The sequence below is a fragment of the Musa acuminata genome, chromosome BXJ1-8 (assembly GCF_036884655.1).
Source record: "Musa acuminata AAA Group cultivar baxijiao chromosome BXJ1-8, Cavendish_Baxijiao_AAA, whole genome shotgun sequence".
NCBI classification, from domain to species: domain Eukaryota; kingdom Viridiplantae; phylum Streptophyta; class Magnoliopsida; order Zingiberales; family Musaceae; genus Musa; species Musa acuminata.
This window is the reverse complement of record NC_088334.1, coordinates 5031053-5049736: the sequence shown is the minus strand read 5'-3', so window position 1 is coordinate 5049736 and position 18684 is coordinate 5031053. Positions and strand designations below refer to the sequence as shown.

Below are 18684 nucleotides of genomic sequence, written 5' to 3'. Positions count from 1 at the left end.
TAATCCTCTATCATTTTTATCGAAACTCAGGACTAACATTGACAGTGTTTATAAATATGTTTATGAATATGATTATAAATTTATTGAATATGTTTCTTGATTATAAATATGACTATAAATTTATTATAGTCATATTCGAGTGTGACTTTGATTGTTCATGTTACACATAAGAGAGATATTTCGAATAATTTTAATTTTGTGCATAGTTAGCAATATCATTAGTATAGGAGAAAATTCCACTTGTTAATTCTTTTATACTCTCACCTAAACTTCCATAGTTGAGAGTTCAAACCTGCAAAAATAAAGAACCAAACCTTTGTTCTCTATGGCCAAATATTTTTCATAGGTGAGATTTGATGTGCCCCTGAAAAGAAAAAATATCCATGGTTTTAGTGGGAGGCATTTACTTCATGTTGCATAAGCATAGAAAAAGTACAATCATGTTAGGTAATACAGTGCTTGGATAATGAGAGTAGAGAAGGAACTAATCATTCGATTATAATTTAGATTGGAAAACACAGAGCTATATGAAAGAGGATAGGAGAGATGCACTTCACATATCAAAAGATTAAACATCAACTGATTTGTTTTTGACAGCTCCCACTTGAAACAATCTTTTAGCTGTTATGCTCACCAAGTTATCCTTGCATTTGTGCCCCAACTGCTGCTGGTTCTACCTGCAACAGTAGCTTAGTTCTTACTCACAAGCAAACAAGAATAACCCAAGGCATGGTTCTTGATGCACAGGATCAGAAACAAAAAGACTGATAAAATGAAAAGGAGCCAGTTGTTGGTGTCATATCGATAATACACAACTCATCTATAATTATAGATGAGTTGTGTATTATCGATATGATACCAAACTGCAAGACATTGCCATTCTTAAAACAACATCAATTAGAACTCGGTATATCATAAACACCAGAAAAGGAGAAAATAAGAAACATAAATAAAAAGAAGCATAATCAGATCATGCTAGAAGGTGTCGAACAACCAAAACAAAATTAACAATCTCACACTACATTTCTCATCATCGTATCTTGCTACATCACTTGGGTTTTCACAAAATTAACAATCTCACACTACATTTCTCATCCTCATATCTTGCTACATCACTTGGGTTTTCAATTGATGCACAATTACAGTCACTCAATGTCTCCAAAGTATTAACAATATCTGGACTAACCACATTTCAGTATGAAAATAAATTCCAAGAGTGACAGACTTCAGTTTTTGAGATATTTATAAACTAGGAGAAATGTATAACCAGTACATAGTTAAGAAATGCAGTCTGTACAGACCAGTATGTGGAAGGCAACAAAACTAAGAACTCTTATTACATTATGTGCAGTGATCTAATTAAACAGGGCCAACATGATATTCTAATATGAACAAAGATTAGGAATGAAAATAACCTGCCCCAGTCCCCCAAGACTTGTCCAGCACCAGCAGCATGGGCTTCCTTTCCATCCTCCTCAATGAACCTGCCTGGAATTAATATGCAGCCATGGGGCTTTCCCATTGTACCACACCACTAGTTCCCACTGCAATAGCTTCATTTCTGATGAAGAAAATGACATAATTAAAAAAACATATTCAGATTTAAATTTAGGCACGACTCCTATATTTGATTCAAAAGTGAAACAAAGAATATTAGTGCTTCTATCAAAATCAAAATAATCATAAAAATTCAACAAGACCCTCAAACACTCAAAAAGTTTGAAGATACAATGTCAAAGTCTAATTCTAGTGGTCACTTGTGGTTAGTAGGACAGTCCATCATGCTGACTGACTTGGATTGAAGCAGACCATGCCAAAAAGGCATCACAAATGCCAAGTTGACATGTACCAGAGGCATCAGGTTGAATGTGAAATTAGGCTGCTTGTGGCAGTCTCGAGCTTTGATTAGGAAGAGACTGATAACTTAAAATGGATGGTGCACCTGTCAAGAGGAAATCCTTTCTTTGAAATGGAAGTAGGACTTTGCAAGATCATAGGACCACTTTGCGAATATGAAATGATAAAGCGCCATCAAACTTAAAAACCTAAAGCTCAAAACCTCAAGACCTTATTTGCCAACAATACAAACTAGACAATGGTTATTTCAGGAAATAAGTTAGTCAGAGATGGTCAAATTTTCTGGCACACCATTCAAATGAAATTTACAATTCTTTCAAAAAAGCATCTCTTCCATATCTTTTCAGAAATCTAACTTATATTAGTGTCTAAGAATATTTTCTGTAGGATGATTCCCTCCAGAAACAGCTAGGCATTGAGTCTGAGCAGCTTGACGGCTATAGCATGCCTTTAAAAGATCTTGAGCTTAACAACTACACAAAATTCTGTCTATTTAAGCCTTCTCCTGAGGTTTTATTATACACTTGTTTTTCGTTATATCTTAAAAAAACCAGGAATCACTCTTTGGGAAAGCGTAAAGGGACTGAACTTGTAATTTTAAGCTAAACAAAGTTAAAAAGAAGAACATTGGAGATCTGAGTGATCTCCCAATATCATCAAACAATCTTCTAAAAAGGATCCAAAATTATCAAATGCTCCTTCAAAATCCAAGCATATTGTTGCCAGACCTTCTCTCATATACGAGACGTTTACCACATTGGGTTAGAGGCCCTAGTCGAAGCTTCAGCATTTGCCAACTTACTTGATTCCTATCTGATCACCAAGTAGAAAGCAGACAACTGCAACCGAAAGCAAGCTCCTGCTATAGTGATCTGTCAGAGAAAGCTTTTCGTCTATTCGATTCTTTAAAAGTCTCTTTCCTATCATGAAGGGCAAACGATGCTTCCTTCCTCCCTTATCACAATCAAGAAACGAAGAAGAGTAGAAGCGATACCTCCGACGGAATTGAGGTTCGAGCAGCCATCGACGGCACGGGAAAGGATGGGCGAGGGTTCAGGCAGAGGCCCGGCAATGGGCATCGCCTCCGGCTCGCCAGTCTACCTTCCAAATAAATAGAAGGCGGAAGAGATGAAAAAGATTCTAAGAGCTATTCCCAAATTCACGTGAAATACAATCAAACATAAGACCAAATTTATGTGAGAAATTAGGTAAAAAACACGAGATAAATTATAAATAATCTATATAAATAATAAATACATAATTCTCAAAATAAAATAATTAGAATATAAAAATTATATAATATCCAAAATCTATCTCAAGTAATTATAGGAAAAATCTACTGTGATATAAGGTGAGATGCATTATCTTGTGTTCTTCTTTTTTTTTCTCTTATTTTTTATTTTTTTTCTCTTTTTGAATCACGTTTCTGTTGTAGTTTTTTTGCTCTTGTTACTACAATTTTCTACCCCTTTTTCACAGCTACCACACCTTCCTTATTTGATTTAGTTTTAGGTTAATAAGAAAAGTGAGTTATGGGCTATTAAAGCTCACTATGGACTGAACTAATGGATTGTCTGCTCAACAACCTTTTCTTTTAGTCTACAAAGGAGGCTGCCTCATTACTCCTAAAACAATAACGATCAACTGTCGACACATTTGTCGCCTTTCTTTCAGTAATGCATTTGTCAACTTATCTACCCTATTAACATTTGTACAAATTTTCAGAAGTTGCAACTGCTTCTCTTCGAGTACATTTCGAAACTAGTGGTATTTGACATTTATATGCTTTGACTTAGAATGAAAAGTTAAGTTCTTTCACAAATGAATGGTGTTGTCATGACATAGCTCCCCCTACAAAAGTAAATAAAAAACTTGATGTGAATTCTTTTATATCTATATCTCTTGATATATCTGTATTTGTATAACTTGTCAGCATAGGTGGTTCACATTGAAAGCTTAAATAAACTTTAGAGTTCCCTTTGAGATATCTAAGGATCTACTTCACTATTGCCCATTGCTCTTTGCTTAGATTTGCAAGAAATCTACTAGTTACACCTATTGCATATTTGATGTTTGACCTCGTACATACTATTACATATATTAAATTTTCAATTATTGAAGCATAAGGAATTTTTTGCATTTCTCATTCTTCTCATTACTTGATGAACTTTATTCTGAGCATAACTTGAAGTGACCTAAAAGATGATAACGAACTGGTTTTACATTGATCACACTAAACCAACTGACTTTACATTGCTCACACTAAACCTTTCAAATATCTTTTTGATAAATTTCTTATGTGACAATCAAATCTTCTTATTTTTTCTGTCACATGAAATCTACATGCCCAATATTTACTTTGCTGGCCTCATATCCTTCATCGTAAAAGACTCACTCAGTTCTTTCTTCAATCTATCAATTGTAAACATATCTTTCCCAATAATAAGCATGTCATCAATATAAAATAAGAGAATAATAAAATTATCACTAAACTGTTTGATGTACACATAATGATCTGAAGTTATTCTTTTATATCCATTTTCAGTTATAAATGAATTAAACTTTCTATATCACTATCTTGGAGCTTGCTTCGACCCATATAAGTTCTTCCTCAACTTGCAAATAAATTTTTTTTGAAACTTTCTAGTTGCTCCATATAAATTTTATCTTTCAAATCACCATGAAAGAAAGTTTAATTCACATCCAACTACTCAACATCTAAGTCTAGGCTAGTAGCAATATCAAGAGCAATACGAATAGAAGATATTTTAATAATAAGAGAAAAAATCTCTTCAAAGTCAATATATTTTCTTTGACCAAAGCCTTTCATAACCAATATAATTTTGTACTTTGGTTGAGAATAATATTCTTGAGTATTCAACCTGAAAACTCATTTGTTCTTCAAGACCTTCATTCTCTTTAGTAGTTGCACCAAATCATATGTGTGGTTCTTGTCCAGAGCATCCATCTTTTCCTACATAGCAACTAACCAATTTTTTTCTGCTCACTTCCAACTAAGCATTACATATCTTTTGGAAGGTTGACATTGTCTAAAAAGTATTCTCAATTGAGGTTTTATGAGAAGTTGCTCTTCAACTTTTTCTTGTTCAACATATCCTATAGGTATATCAACATCGGGTTGTACATAATCTTTTTGCACATCTCCCCATCACCTTAAAACACTAGAGGAGTAACTAAGTCACAATCTGAAGTCTTGGCTGGTGCCTCCTCCTTCAAATCCTTAAGGGTTTGATTATCAAAGAAGATCACATCTCTGCTTCTAAACATCTTTTGCTTTTCTGAATCACAAAGCATATAACCAAACTGATCATGTGAGTAGTCAAGAAAAATACATTCTTTTGTCTTACCATCTAACTTAGACCTCTTATTATCGGGAATGTGATAAATGCATGACAACCAAATACTCTCAAATGCTTATAGAAAACATATTTTCTTTACCATATATACTCTACAACATCATAATCTAAGGTTGTATAGGGTGACAAGTTGATCACATCAACTGTAGTCCTCAAAGCCTTATCCCAAAATATTTTGGGTAGCTTGGTCTGTGAAAATATATATTTAATATTTTCCATAATAGTGCGGTTCATTATCTCTGCAATTGCAGCTGAGGTGTACTAGAAAATGTCATCTCATGTTGGATGTTATGTGACCTGTAATAATCATCTAACAATCATGTGTATAATCATTTGTATTTCAATTGTTTTTTTTATCTCCCTTTCAACTTTGACATGAAAGTCTTTGAGTATATTAATAACATGAAAGACTCAAACTTTTCTAAAAAAAACCATATATACAAATGATAAAATAAAGTATATTACTAATACCACAAACATTAATAGATCTACTATAAGTTTTTATATTTAAAGGACTACGTACATATATATATAAACATAATCAAATATATGTATTTTTCTAGATAAAGCAGGATTAACAAATGAAACTCTATATTGTTTCTCAACTAAACAATAAATACAAGGGTTCAGATGTGTACCTCTGAGCTCTGATAATACCTCTCTTTTGGAAAGAGCTTATAGCTTACCAGTTCTTTCTCGCTTATATGTCATAATCGCCTATGACATAAATTTATATTAAAAATTTTCTCTGTAGAATTTAACTATTCACCATAAGTTTTAACATACAACCAAGATCTTCAATTTTGAATAATACCGTTCGATACGAGCGATACATACCCGTCCATCAATATATCGAACCATCTTGTATCAAATTATATATATATATAAAATAAAAGGCGTCGCTAAGTCCTTTGGGACGGCAAAGGGATCGAATGCAATGGCGTCGAACGCATTGGTCGTGGAGACGAACGTAAAATGAACAGACTTCGTTTCGATGGGGCCCAGAAAGTGAATGGCACTTCACGTCCGAAGAAGTATTGCACGCAAACTTTCTCCTCCAACTGGTGGACTCTCATTGGTGGTCATGGACTGAAACGTTGGCCCTCCTAATCTGAACAGAGCGGGAGACTGTTTCGGGGTCGAAAAGTGGGGACATGTATATCCAAATAATTTTTAGATAAAATTTAAGCTCCGTGTCAGCCATTCTATTTGTCACGGTCCGATCAGCCATGCAACGGGGAGTGGTTTGTCACCGCACGGGCAAGTCATGTGCGAACCAAGCCGTTGCCCATCGAGCGCTCAAGGAGCACGCCATCGACCCACGGCCGAGCCCTGGCGACGGGCTTAGGGTTTGCTATAAATCTCCAGAATCCATTTCGATCTCCGCCTCTCCCGTTCTTCCTCACTGTTACTCCTCGCGGAAGGAGCTTGTGGGGAGAAATCGGGCTTTAGACCGTAAGAGGAGGAACGCTCGACACTAAAACCCTCTCGTAATGCCTCCCAAGGCCGCAAAGTCGAAGGATGCCGTCACGGAGCGGCCGATCCTCGGGCGATTCTCATCTCATCTGAAGATTGGAATCGTAAGATCTGAATCGTTCCGATAAAATTCCTGCTTAAGGACCTCTGGTTAATTCTTCGTTTCTTTGTCACTGACTTCATCGCCGTATTTCATAATGAGGATTTCGGTTTGATTTCACCGATGGAACCTCAGTTTGGCTGTTAATTCTTTTTTCTTTTTCAAGAAAGGTGGGATTTCTGGAGAGGTTTTGGACTTCAACGCTCTTGTTCCATGATTTAAAACTGTTCCCTTTCTTATGTAAAAAAAAGCTTATTAGAATTCTCTTGAAGTCCACTCGAAATGGGTACTAATATATTGCCAAGCAGCTTTTTGAAGAATTATTTTTTCATTGTTTTAAGATAGGATGTTCTAGAAGGATGCAATCTTAGCAAAGCTTTGCCTCATCTTGTTCTATGGTTGGGTTGTGTTCTTAAAGGATCTTCAGTTTTAGAACCGTTCTTTGACATATCAATTACTGAACTGTAGCAATCAAAGCTTTAACATGTTAAACAAACTATGTTACTTAAGAATATGTACATGGATTAATTTGCCTTTTTGATGTCTGTTTCTGAAAAACACTTTTAACCGTCATTTTCTTTTAATGGTCTTCAAGAATTACAGAGTTGTTTACATTGCTTACTCCTTAAAGCTACTCTGCTTTTTATTTAACTGGAACCGCTCAGGTTTCCCTAGCGTCGTGTGTTATGTACTAGGCACTCAATGAGATATATTTGCAATTGCAGGTTGGGTTACCAAATGTTGGCAAATCCACTCTATTTAATACACTGACGAAATTGTCAATCCCAGCTGAGAACTTCCCTTTCTGTACCATAGAGCCTAATGAAGCAAGAGTCAATGTTCCTGATGAGCGCTTTGATTGGCTTAGCCAATTATACAAGCCAAAGAGCGAGGTTTGCTTTTCCTGTATTTGTTGTTGAAAAGCTTATACAGGCTTGCCCCATTGAAGATATCAAAAACCACTTTGATTGTAGCAAGCATCTGAATAACTTCACCAAATAATGTAGAAGTGTTGAGATTGCATAATTAGTATGTTTACATATTGATCTATTCTGTAAAAGCATCAAATCACAATATCCAGAAGGGAAGGAAGCAATATGCTGTGTACATGTCAAGTGCTTAATAAAAAAAAGGCTAGAACTGTGAGATAATTGACACAAAATGCATCACTAACTCTATAAATCATGAAACATTATGTGTGCCTCTGGGTGGTCAGCACTATATTGTGCTAAGAAAGTCCCTTCAATGTGCATTATAGCTCTCCGCAGTCCTAAACTGCCCTATGTATTTATATTTCTTTTGTTGATTGCGTGTAAAGGTTTTGCTTGAAAACAACATCGAGACTCATGAGTGCACAAACACTGCAATCAGGAATGATGCTTGTCCTTTGTCAATGCACATAAACATAAGGGAAACACAGAAAGGGTGATTAAACCAATTAAAAAACGATGGTATTCAAAACAAATAAGGTGTAGCAGGTAAAAACATAGAGACGAGAGTCGGAATTATTATGTATGAATAAGCATTAAAGTTTAATGTCACTTCACTTTATGATATAATACTGTTCTCCCAATGATGGGGACCAACACCTCTTATATGGAAAAATGTTAATACGGTTGATAGGATATGAAATCTAACATCATTATCCTGATGCTAGTTATTTCAAATGATTGGCTGGTGGTGCTTCCTCAAACTGAAGCAATGTAACGTATCAAATGTAACCTTTTGTGGAGATCATGCTTATATACAGTAGGGTTTTCATCTTAGTTTGAATTCAGCATACTATTTTTGGTTTGGTAGCTCTCATAAAAACAATGTCCTTGATATGTTGCAAAAATCCTTTTAAAGGAGGACATTTGTATCATCATTGTTAATTTATTGATTGCTTTTGTGCTGTTTGTTTTAGTTTTTTTTAGGAGAACTGACAATGCAGAATTATTTCCTATGCAGGTGTCAGCTTTTCTTGAAATTCATGACATAGCTGGACTAGTGAGAGGGGCTCACGAAGGGCAGGGCCTAGGAAATAGTTTCCTATCTCATATTCGTGCAGTTGATGGAATTTTCCATGTTTTAAGTAAGTTTCTATCATCTTGTTTTATTTAAAAAAAAGGAGCTATTTTGATTCAAATTAGTATCTTCAGGATTCTAGGTTCACTTGTTTCAAATAGCTCATTGAGGCTGTAAATTATGATGGTAACTTTAGACATTGTAGCTTGAATAGTATCTTCTAGTCATGATTATCACTCAGCGTAAACTTCTTCATTTTCAAACTACTGTGTTTACTGATCCTGTGAAGGTCATGGCCTTTGATAGGATCATATTTCTAGCAGGATTTCTTCCTAGTTAGAAAATGCAAATTTGATTTGTCTAAATTTAGATGATGATTGGATGTGTAGTGGATGATAATTGTTTAGTTTCTGATTTTTACTAGAATTAGTTTTCCATGTTATTAGATGTATCTCGTGGAAGTTATTTTCTTATTTTTAGATAACATATGACTATTAAATTCTCATATCAATATTATAAAGTTTGTTCCTGCATTTATAGGAGCATTTGAAGATCCAGATATAATCCATGTTGATGACACTGTGGATCCTGTTAGGGACTTGGAGATCATAGGTGAAGAACTGCGGCTTAAGGTACTATCCATCTATATATTCAATAATATAGTGTCTGCTGGTTGGTTTATTGACTGATATCTCTTGTTGCTATTAGCATGCGTAAGATGTGTTTAAGCACCTTCATAATCTTGAAATGTTGGGTGACTCTACTCAAATTTCAATTTTCTAGCACAACTTCTGGTAACTTTGAAGTGATAAATTGAACTTCTTTAAAGAAATCCTCAACAAATATCTTTTGATGAGTTTGCATGTGTTTGTATGTGTGTGTGTGCACCTATGAATCTATTTGCAAGTTTAATGTAGCTCTTCTTTTACATTATCAAATATTAAGTTATTTTTTGAACAAAGTCAAATGAAGATTGTCTATCAAATATTAACGTGGTTTTTGCACTCTAGCCTAAACAATGATGGAAAACATTATCATCTGTAAGGTTCGCTTGGTACGGGCAATACATTTCGGTTCGATCGAAAACCGATACAAAAGGTACTGTTAGGACACCCCACTATCCCATGTGTCAATACATTGGTATAGATTGATTCATATTGTACTGATGGTCGGTTGGTACACTGATATGGACTGGAACCATGATCATATGAATCACTTCAATAGTTTTCTTTGTGTAAAGATTTATGGATTATGTTATGACTATTATTATCAATCTATTCTTCCTTTATGTTTTATTTATACTTAAATAATACAGAATGCCTCATCATTTTATAAGCAAACACATTTTTTCATTGTAGGATGTGGAGTTCATTGAGAAGAAGTTGGAGGACCTGGAGAAGAGCATGAAGAGAAGCAATGATAAGCAGCTCAAAATCGAACATGAATTATGTGATAGGGTTGGCATGATACCTTTCAGATCCTTTTACCTTGTTACTGCACTATTACTCTTCTCATATGCAATATTGCATTTTCTAGAATTTGTTATTTAAATATTTGTGTTTGAGATACTTGGTGTAAATCTTATATACTCATTATATTTGTCTATGTAGTTATGCTATCCATGGGTTTCTCTCTACTTGGGCCCCTGTCATTTTATGTAACTGTCAGATTTTTCTATTTAATTGTACCTTTTGATCTACTTAGTTTAAGTTCTCATGGGTTAGTTGAGGAAGATTTAATTATTAGGTTGGACTTGGAAAGAATTTGTCTGTTCACCATATTTTTAGTTTTTGATGAGGGTAGAAATTATATTCCTACTTACCAATAACTTGAAACTCATTAAGGGGTCAGTAAATGAGAAAAGACAGATGGTTAAATGACTTGTGTGTACTCTGTTGGAGTGATTTGACACTTCCTACATTTTTCAATTTTTTGTACTGCATAGACATCAGGTTTCTGCTGACTTTTGCATTGATTTTTGTAATCAAAGGTGCCTTGATGCAAAAGTGCAGTTAGGTTCAAATTTGAGCATCTCCTTGGGGTTTACATGCTTCATTGTAGTAAATATAAAGCAAGGTCATAAATTGTTAATGTTTTGGACGTATCAGTTGATATGATGTGTCAGTGGGGATTTGTCACTGAATCACGGTAGTTTTAGTCAACAGCCATTGACTAAACCCGAACCGAATATGAACAAGTATTTTGAAGACAAACTAGTTTGGCTTTATAGTAAATGGCTGAACCAGTGAAAATGGTACAAAATACGGTTTGGGGTCAAGCTTCGTCCCTAGTTTAGCACTTATGCTTACCAAACAGTGGTTCTACGAAGGAAGAAAAAACTTTGCTTGCTTTGTTTGTCGACTTCTCATTGTTGGAGGGGATTGCTGGAGATCTAAAGGATGCTTGAGGAGAGGATAAGGTTTGGTGATTTGTCTATTGAGTGAAAAAGGCCTCTTTTGTTTTGTTTTTGGCTTTTTGCAACAGCCCTTGTGTCAGCTGTCTGAAAAGAGGGTTTCCTGGTTATCTTTAAAACCTTGTCTCAATGGTAACTCTTGTTAGTCCCTAGTTTAGCACTTATGCTTACCAAACAGTGGTTCTACGAAGGAAGAAAAAACTTTGCTTGCTTTGTTTGTCAACTTCTCATTGTTGGAGGGGATTGCTGGAGATCTATAGGATGCTTGAGGAGAGGATAAGGTTTAGTGATTTGTCTATTGAGTGAAAAAGGCCTCTTTTGTTTTGTTTTTGGCTTTTTGCAACAGCCCTTGTGTCAGCTGTCTGAAAAGAGGGTTTCCTGGTTATCTTTAAAACCTTGTCTCAATGGTAACTCTTGTTAGTCCCTAGTTTAGCACTTATACTTACCAAACAGTGGTTCTACGAAGGAAGAAAAAACTTTGCTTGCTTTGTTTGTCAACTTCTCATTGTTGGAGGGGATTGCTGGAGATCTAAAGGATGCTTGAGGAGAAGGATAAGGTTTGGTGATTTGTCTATTGAGTGAAAAAGGCCTCTTTTGTTTTGTTTTTGGCTTTTTGCAACAGCCCTTGTGTCAGCTGTCTGAAAAGAGGGTTTCCTGGTTATCTTTAAAACCTTGTCTCAATGGTAACTCTTATTAGTCTTTTGAGAACGCGGCTGAAAAGTCACCCTTTTGTAATGTTGCACTGTTTTTGTAAACTGTCTTTAATTCCGACTCCTTTACATAAAGAGCATGTTCCTGCTAGAATTGAATAATTACTGCTGCGAGAAACCTTTAGCTGGTCTTTACCATTTTTTTGTGTTCTCATTCTTGATGTTCGAGCTTAGAGCTGTTTCAAAATCAAGTTCAATCTCTTAAAATTAATGATGCTTCAGAAGTGGATTCTATGGCACTAGGATTTCTTTTCAGTCGCTAATGCCTTGTGATGCTTTTATCATATAGAAGCTTGTTGCTGCTAGTTTAGTCTTTGTAGCATGCTTCTTATTTGTTTTTTTTTTTTCAAGTTTTTTAACTTAACCTGTGTTATTGTGCATTGAAATTAGTATAGATTTCTAGTATTTTGGCGAATGAACAAATTAATATTTTGATGATTTAGATATTAGCAAATGGTTAATGCAACTTGTTCTAGATCTGTTTCATCTTTAGCCACAGGCTCCAGGAAGAAATCGGCAACTTGCTGCGCCTTCATAAATACAGCATAGTTATTATTTTCATGGCTTGCCTTCAATTTTATTGTTCTTCATCTTTTTGTTATATAAGAGGATTTTTATTCTTGTAGCTTTCTCTTATACCATGGAAACATTTGAGCAAATTTTTTTTTTCACTGTCACGCTGCAGATAAAGGCATGGTTGAACGATGGTAAAGATGTGCGCCTCGGTGATTGGAAAGCTGCAGATGTTGAGATTTTGAGCTCTTTCCAGTTGCTAACTGCTAAGCCTGTTGTCTATTTGGTAACTTATTTTGCTCATCTGGTGTATGCCATGAAATGTATTTCATCTTTAAATGAATTAAGAGCCTTTGTTCTCAATTTCATGAATCTTTATTTCTATTATTAATTTTGAACTAGTCAGAAATTTCTAGTTTCATTATAAATGATTAGAAGCAAGGTTCGCAATACCGTACCATACCGGTATTTTGACCTGGGCTTGGTACCGGTACGGTACGGTATACCGGGCGGTACACCCAAGTGTACCGAGTACTGTAGTACTGCTACAGCGTCACAGTGCACTGCTACAGTGCCTCGGACCGGTAACAGTCGGTCCGCGTACCGAAAACCTGTCGGACCGGTACGTACCGCCCGTACCGGGCGGTACGGCTCGGTACGGCAGACCCTGATTAGAAGTAACAAGTGTTGCTTCCTCACTTAAAAATATGTCTGAAGTGTTTACATTCTTTGTAGTGCATACTGATTTAATCGCTTTCAAGATGTGCTCATGGTTCCATCACAATTTTCAGCTTCATCTGGTTGACTTACTCCGAAAGCAAGTATAAACAACTTGCTGAGTGTTAGAAGCTCCTGAAAATTCCTAGCTTGCTCAAATCGGGTTTTCTTAGGAAGAAGGAATTCTTGTTTATGCAATTAAGCTAAAGAGCACGGTTCTGTCATTGGCATTCTCATCCCAAACTGTTGGAATTGGAATATGTATCTCATGACATTACCCGCATCAGAGCTCAATAGTCGGAGATGACCATATAGTTTACCATGAATTATCTAGAAGGACCAATTCTGCTTGTTGTTGCTCTCATTGTCGCTTTCATAATCAACATTGCTGGGTTGTTAGTGCTTTCATGTTATATTTTTTGAGTTTTTTTTTTTCTTCTAAAATATCTATCAAATCTCTTAAATATTTGCAATTTTTGTTTGAAGTGCACAGTGATTCAGATAGTTCATCTGAGATTAGTTTTAAGTATGCTTTAGAATTTAATTATAGAATGAAAAGGAAAGATATTGAAATATAGCACGCACTATAGTACGGCTTGATGGAGACAGTTTTTTTTTTTCTGCCAACTTAATTATTTTTTTTCCCCTTTTTGTTTGTCATTTCTTTAGGCACACTTGAGATGTTGACCCTGCAATTTAATTCTTTCGTAGTTTTATTTGCAATTTTTTTGCCTAGACTTTTTAGTTCATTCCCTGCCAACATCCTGGACTAGTGTTATGTTGACCTCAGAAGCTATATTCACATCTTGGAGTCCCCACCAATTTACTGTATATCATCATTTCTATCAGAAGTTGATTTAGACTTACGTGCTAGGTCATTTGCTCAGTTAGTTTTTTGTTTCATGCAATGTTTGCTCCTGCATCTGTTGTTTAAATTGCAGGTGAACATGAATGAGAAAGACTACCAAAGAAAGAAGAACAAGTTTCTTCCAAAGATACATGCCTGGTATGCTGGTGTCTTCTTCTTGAAACTCATAATAGCAAATTACCTGACCTAGCTGCTGTTAGTTCTCTCTCTGGTCGTTGTTGTGATTGGTCTACTTTCATAGAAATGCTTGGTAGGACACTGGCCTTTTGTTGGTTTTAGAGAATAAGAAAATCAACTATGAACCTTATGATGTGTGTTTTGGTAATTGTTTGCACTGTAACAAGATGTATGGCCAAAATTTTAATTTGCATTTAACTATTACTATATTGCAAGGTCCGTTATACCGTATCGTACCGGAATTTCGACCCGGGCTCGGTACGGTATGGTACCGGTGTACCGGGTGGTACATCAGGGTGTACCGAGCGGTACACTCTGGTATACCGGTAATTTTATATTATTTCTATACTGTAGCAGTACTACAGTATAGTACTGTAGCATTATAGCGGTACCAGACAGTCCGCGTACCGAGAACCTGTCGGACCGGTATGTGCCGCCTGGTACGGGCGGTACGCTTTGGTACGACAGACCATGCTATATTGTATGTTTTTTGCTCGCTTTTAAGTGTAAGTTAAATGTAATGTTATCTGGATATATTCTAAGGTTTCCTTGCTTGATGCTCAGGGTGCAGGAGCATGGTGGTGAGCCTATTATACCTGTCAGCTGTGTTTTAGAAAAGAAGCTGGTAGATATGCCAGAGGATGAAGCTGCTAAATACTGTGAGGAAAACAAGGTACAAAGGTAAGTTACTCTGCGTTTTTCATTCCAATTTTTCCTCTGCTTTTCTAAGTGATTGATGACCAATAAAGAATAGTTTGATGTAACATTAACAATGTCACTGCAAACACTGGTAAAATGGGTTTGTTTTCTTCACAATTCAAATGTTTTAGTACTGTTACAGTAGGTCTTATGTGTTTCCATATTTATCCTTTCTGAGGAGTGTGTAAGCGGTATACAGTATAACCATCCTCTTGACATATATTAAACAAAGTAAATTTTTTTTGCTTTTCCTATTGCATGCCATGGTTATATATCATAGGCATTTAGCTACTGGCAATTTTTTTTCAAGTCCCATTATGACTTTGCAGGCAACTGCCTGAATAATTATTTTCCTGATTTGATTTATATTATTGAATTTTAATATTTAGAAAGTCGTTTTGATTTACAGTTTTCTTGAGAAGAGGTTCTAGGAGAGTCTCCTTGAAGATATCTGGCTTATTAGTATTCATGTCAAATTGATTTGCATGTACAATGTAAAACTCGAGTACGAAATAGACATTGACAAACATAATATGCATATATTTCGAAAGATAATGCTTTGCTCTAAATATAGAGGCTGAATGAATGTTCTTTCCTACAGTGTTTTACCGAAAATCATAAAGACTGGTTTTGCTGCAATCAACCTAATATACTTCTTCACGGCTGGGCCAGATGAGGTATAGTCTGAGCTATTAGATTGTTGTTTGTACCTCATTTATCACTTTTTTATTCAACATAATGTTTTGACAGTGATCAATCATGTATTACTACCAAAATTTTCTATCAGACGTCTGTCTTTTTCCTTGTGATGAATGTTTGGCAAATTACAGGTGAAGTGTTGGCAAATCAGACGGCAGACAAAAGCCCCTCAAGCAGCTGGTGCTATTCACACTGATTTCGAAAGAGGTTTCATTTGTGCCGAGGTATGTCTTTGTCATACTGCAGCTCATGTCACAAAATCCAGTTTGCGAAACACATTCGTTGTTACTGTTCTACTTATGCTCTAATTATAGGTCATGAAGTTTGATGATCTAAAAGAACTTGGCAGTGAATCAGCAGTCAAAGTAAGCACCTTTTACACACTATAGTTGGTTAGATAAGTCTACCCTGGACAGTTAACTGCATGTCTCTTTTTGATGATGCATCTGTCAATCTTATAATTCCCTACTACAGAATCAAAAAGAAAAAGACATAATTCGTCAACAACTTTTTTCTTGATGTCGCAGGCTGCTGGGAAATATAGGCAGGAAGGAAAGACGTACGTGGTTCAGGATGGGGACATAATCTTCTTCAAATTCAACGTTTCCGGTGGCGGGAAAAAGTGATGTCTGTTTTCGAAGGATGATTGCTTTCTTCATATCCTTATTCGGACGGCAAATTGTAAGAATATTGGAACGATAGGTAGCCTACTTATTTAATCGTTTTGAGCCTTTTTATCTTTTGGATGTGTGTGTTATCTCACTATCACGCTTTGGATGTAGAATCAAAATCAACAGTCAGTTGCAAAATCAAAGCACCAAAGTGGTGGATTGAATCAGTCATAACATTCAATTCTTTTGGTTGTTAAGTCGATGTTATCATGTTTAGTTTGCAAGAAGATCTTTTTCTCCTCCTTGGCATCATAGTTTAGTATGTGGGTACTCCTCCTTGGCATCATAGTTTAGTATGTGGGTACGGACATCGGCTTGTTAAGTCAATGTTATCATGTTTAGTCATATTTCTATAGATGACAATAGTATTGCATTCTTATGATGCTCAAAATTAAGTAAGGGGAGTCAGAATTTTCTATTAGGTTGTTCGACAATATCTTGTGTCCTCGTAGTTTTTATCAATTTTATTAATACTTTAGAATGAATGACGGTGAATAACCGAGTGCATCATTGTCTTGCTATCGGAAGCTCTATATAGTCTTGTGCCACTTGAGGTTTTAGGGTGTTGAGATGATGGACATTTCGCGCTATTCAACATGATTGTTGTGACATGTGAAAACAATCCAAAACTTATCCAAAATAGAGCATTTTTTTTACTTTGTAAGCAATATTTTATGTTGTTCATTGTGATCATTGCATCACACAAAAACAGTCCAAAAAAGAAAGGAATGCATCTCATCTGTGATAATATATAATTAGAAACGATTCATTTTTGGTAATATATAATTTATTTTTTTTGTTAAATAAAAAGAGAAAATAAGTTCCAAAGTGAAGGAATCCATCTTTGTGGATCGCAGTCTTTGTCAGGTGTACGTCATCTCCAGTGACTCATATCGTGATCATTTAGTGTTCGATGCATCATTCGTGCATCGAGGACAGCTTCGCCGTACCTCCATGCACCCATCCATGTCGCCAGATCCAGCTAGCTGGCCTTCGAGAGCCGTACTCTCCTCCTCTCCTGGTCAAATAGAGAGAGAGAGAGAGAGAGGGGGTTGGAGACAGTAAAGAGAGATCTAGATTTGGAGAACGACACACAGATCTCAGGGCACAGACACCATGCAACCCGAAGGCACCGGCACGAATGTGTATCACGTCACAGGCACTTTCCTCAACAACCATGGCATGGACTCGCCGATCACAATCGCTTTCTTTTCCTTTTCCCCTCTTTTTGATGCGGTGAATAGTGTCTGATTTGATGTCGGTAACAAGACGTCGGGCTGTCAAGCGGATAGATCCAAATCTCGATCGAGCTCGTCATCGGTAAGAATCCGAGAATGTCAAGCTGCTGCTTCCATGGCTTCTCCTCCATGGATGGAACCTGCATGCAGCACTGCAAGATCTACTCCACCCGCACTATAGCTCGTAGAATCTTTACTGCTCGGAACCCTAATGAAGTTAAGGGACCTAAAAGGACGAGCCCAAACCACACCGTACCAGCAATGATTCGTCTTCCCCGGCCGACAGAACCCCACGCGCAGATGCCGGTAGATCTCACCTTGCTGATGCCGATGATGGGCCATGGTCTTATTTGTGCACGTCATGTGCCCACAATAAATGCCAAGCACGGCTGGTGCCGACGTACCACCAGGTAGAAATTAACTCCCATGATTTGTGGATCGGTGGAATCGATGGGTGCATACTTCCTCGTGAAAATGGTTAGTTGACTCTTCATCCCTTGGTCAACAGCAGTAGGACGAAGAATCGAGAGCGTAGTCAACGGTGTGCACGAGAGCCTCGGCAGTCCATTGGGCGAATCCAACACTTCTCAGGGGATGATCGATGCAGACGAAATGAATGAGAGAGAGAGAGAGAAACTGTTCTGATGCATGCTGCGTCTACTGTTCACAGTGTTGCTGCTGCTTACACTGACAGCAGTGTGTGTGGTAGCCACTCCACCACTGAAGTCTGATGCAGAAGCCGTGAAGCACTCTGAAGTTGATGTGAAGTAGCTATTCAGATCATGCGAGATAAACAATGTTATCTATCTGATCTTGCACGAGTTCATCAAACAGAAGGGATTGCTACCCCATACCTAAAGCTCAGGTCCTGTGGACAACAAGAAACATGAACCTTTGAAGGGTCAGAGAGAGAAAGCAACTCCCAGAGGAGAGAGGCATGGGATTATTATCCCATACCTAAAGCTCAGGTCCTGTGGACAGCAAGAAACATGAACCGAGAAAGGTCAGAGAAAGCAACTTCCAGAGGAGAGGCGTGAGACGTGGGAGGATGATCCATCATCTGCTACAGTTCACGACAAACATCTAGTTAGGTGAGGAACAGCACCATCATTGCAAAACCTATGGCATGCTCTTATGTGATGCCACCAGCCCTCACAGGAGT

At 36.7% G+C, this 18684-nt stretch overlaps 1 protein-coding gene and 1 long non-coding RNA gene across 2 annotated transcripts; one reads left to right on the top strand and one right to left on the bottom strand.

Moving 5' to 3' along the window:
- Positions 1–398: 398 nt before the first annotated feature.
- Positions 399–2998, bottom strand: LOC108953619 (uncharacterized). The gene is made up of 3 exons (XR_001979407.2): positions 2852–2998; positions 1416–1561; positions 399–677 (listed from the first exon to the last, which is right to left on the bottom strand). It is a non-coding gene; the product is annotated as an uncharacterized LOC108953619 (long non-coding RNA).
- A 3572-nt stretch (positions 2999–6570) lies between these two features.
- Positions 6571–16451, top strand: LOC135587185 (obg-like ATPase 1). Its single transcript, XM_065078290.1, has 12 exons — positions 6571–6814; positions 7536–7703; positions 8761–8884; positions 9358–9449; positions 10176–10274; positions 12626–12739; positions 14112–14176; positions 14780–14896; positions 15516–15591; positions 15745–15837; positions 15928–15978; positions 16141–16451. The coding sequence occupies exons 1-12, from the start codon at positions 6728–6730 to the stop codon at positions 16237–16239; spliced, it is 1185 nt and encodes a 394-aa protein (XP_064934362.1). The 5' UTR covers positions 6571–6727; the 3' UTR covers positions 16240–16451.
- Positions 16452–18684: the final 2233 nt, after the last annotated feature.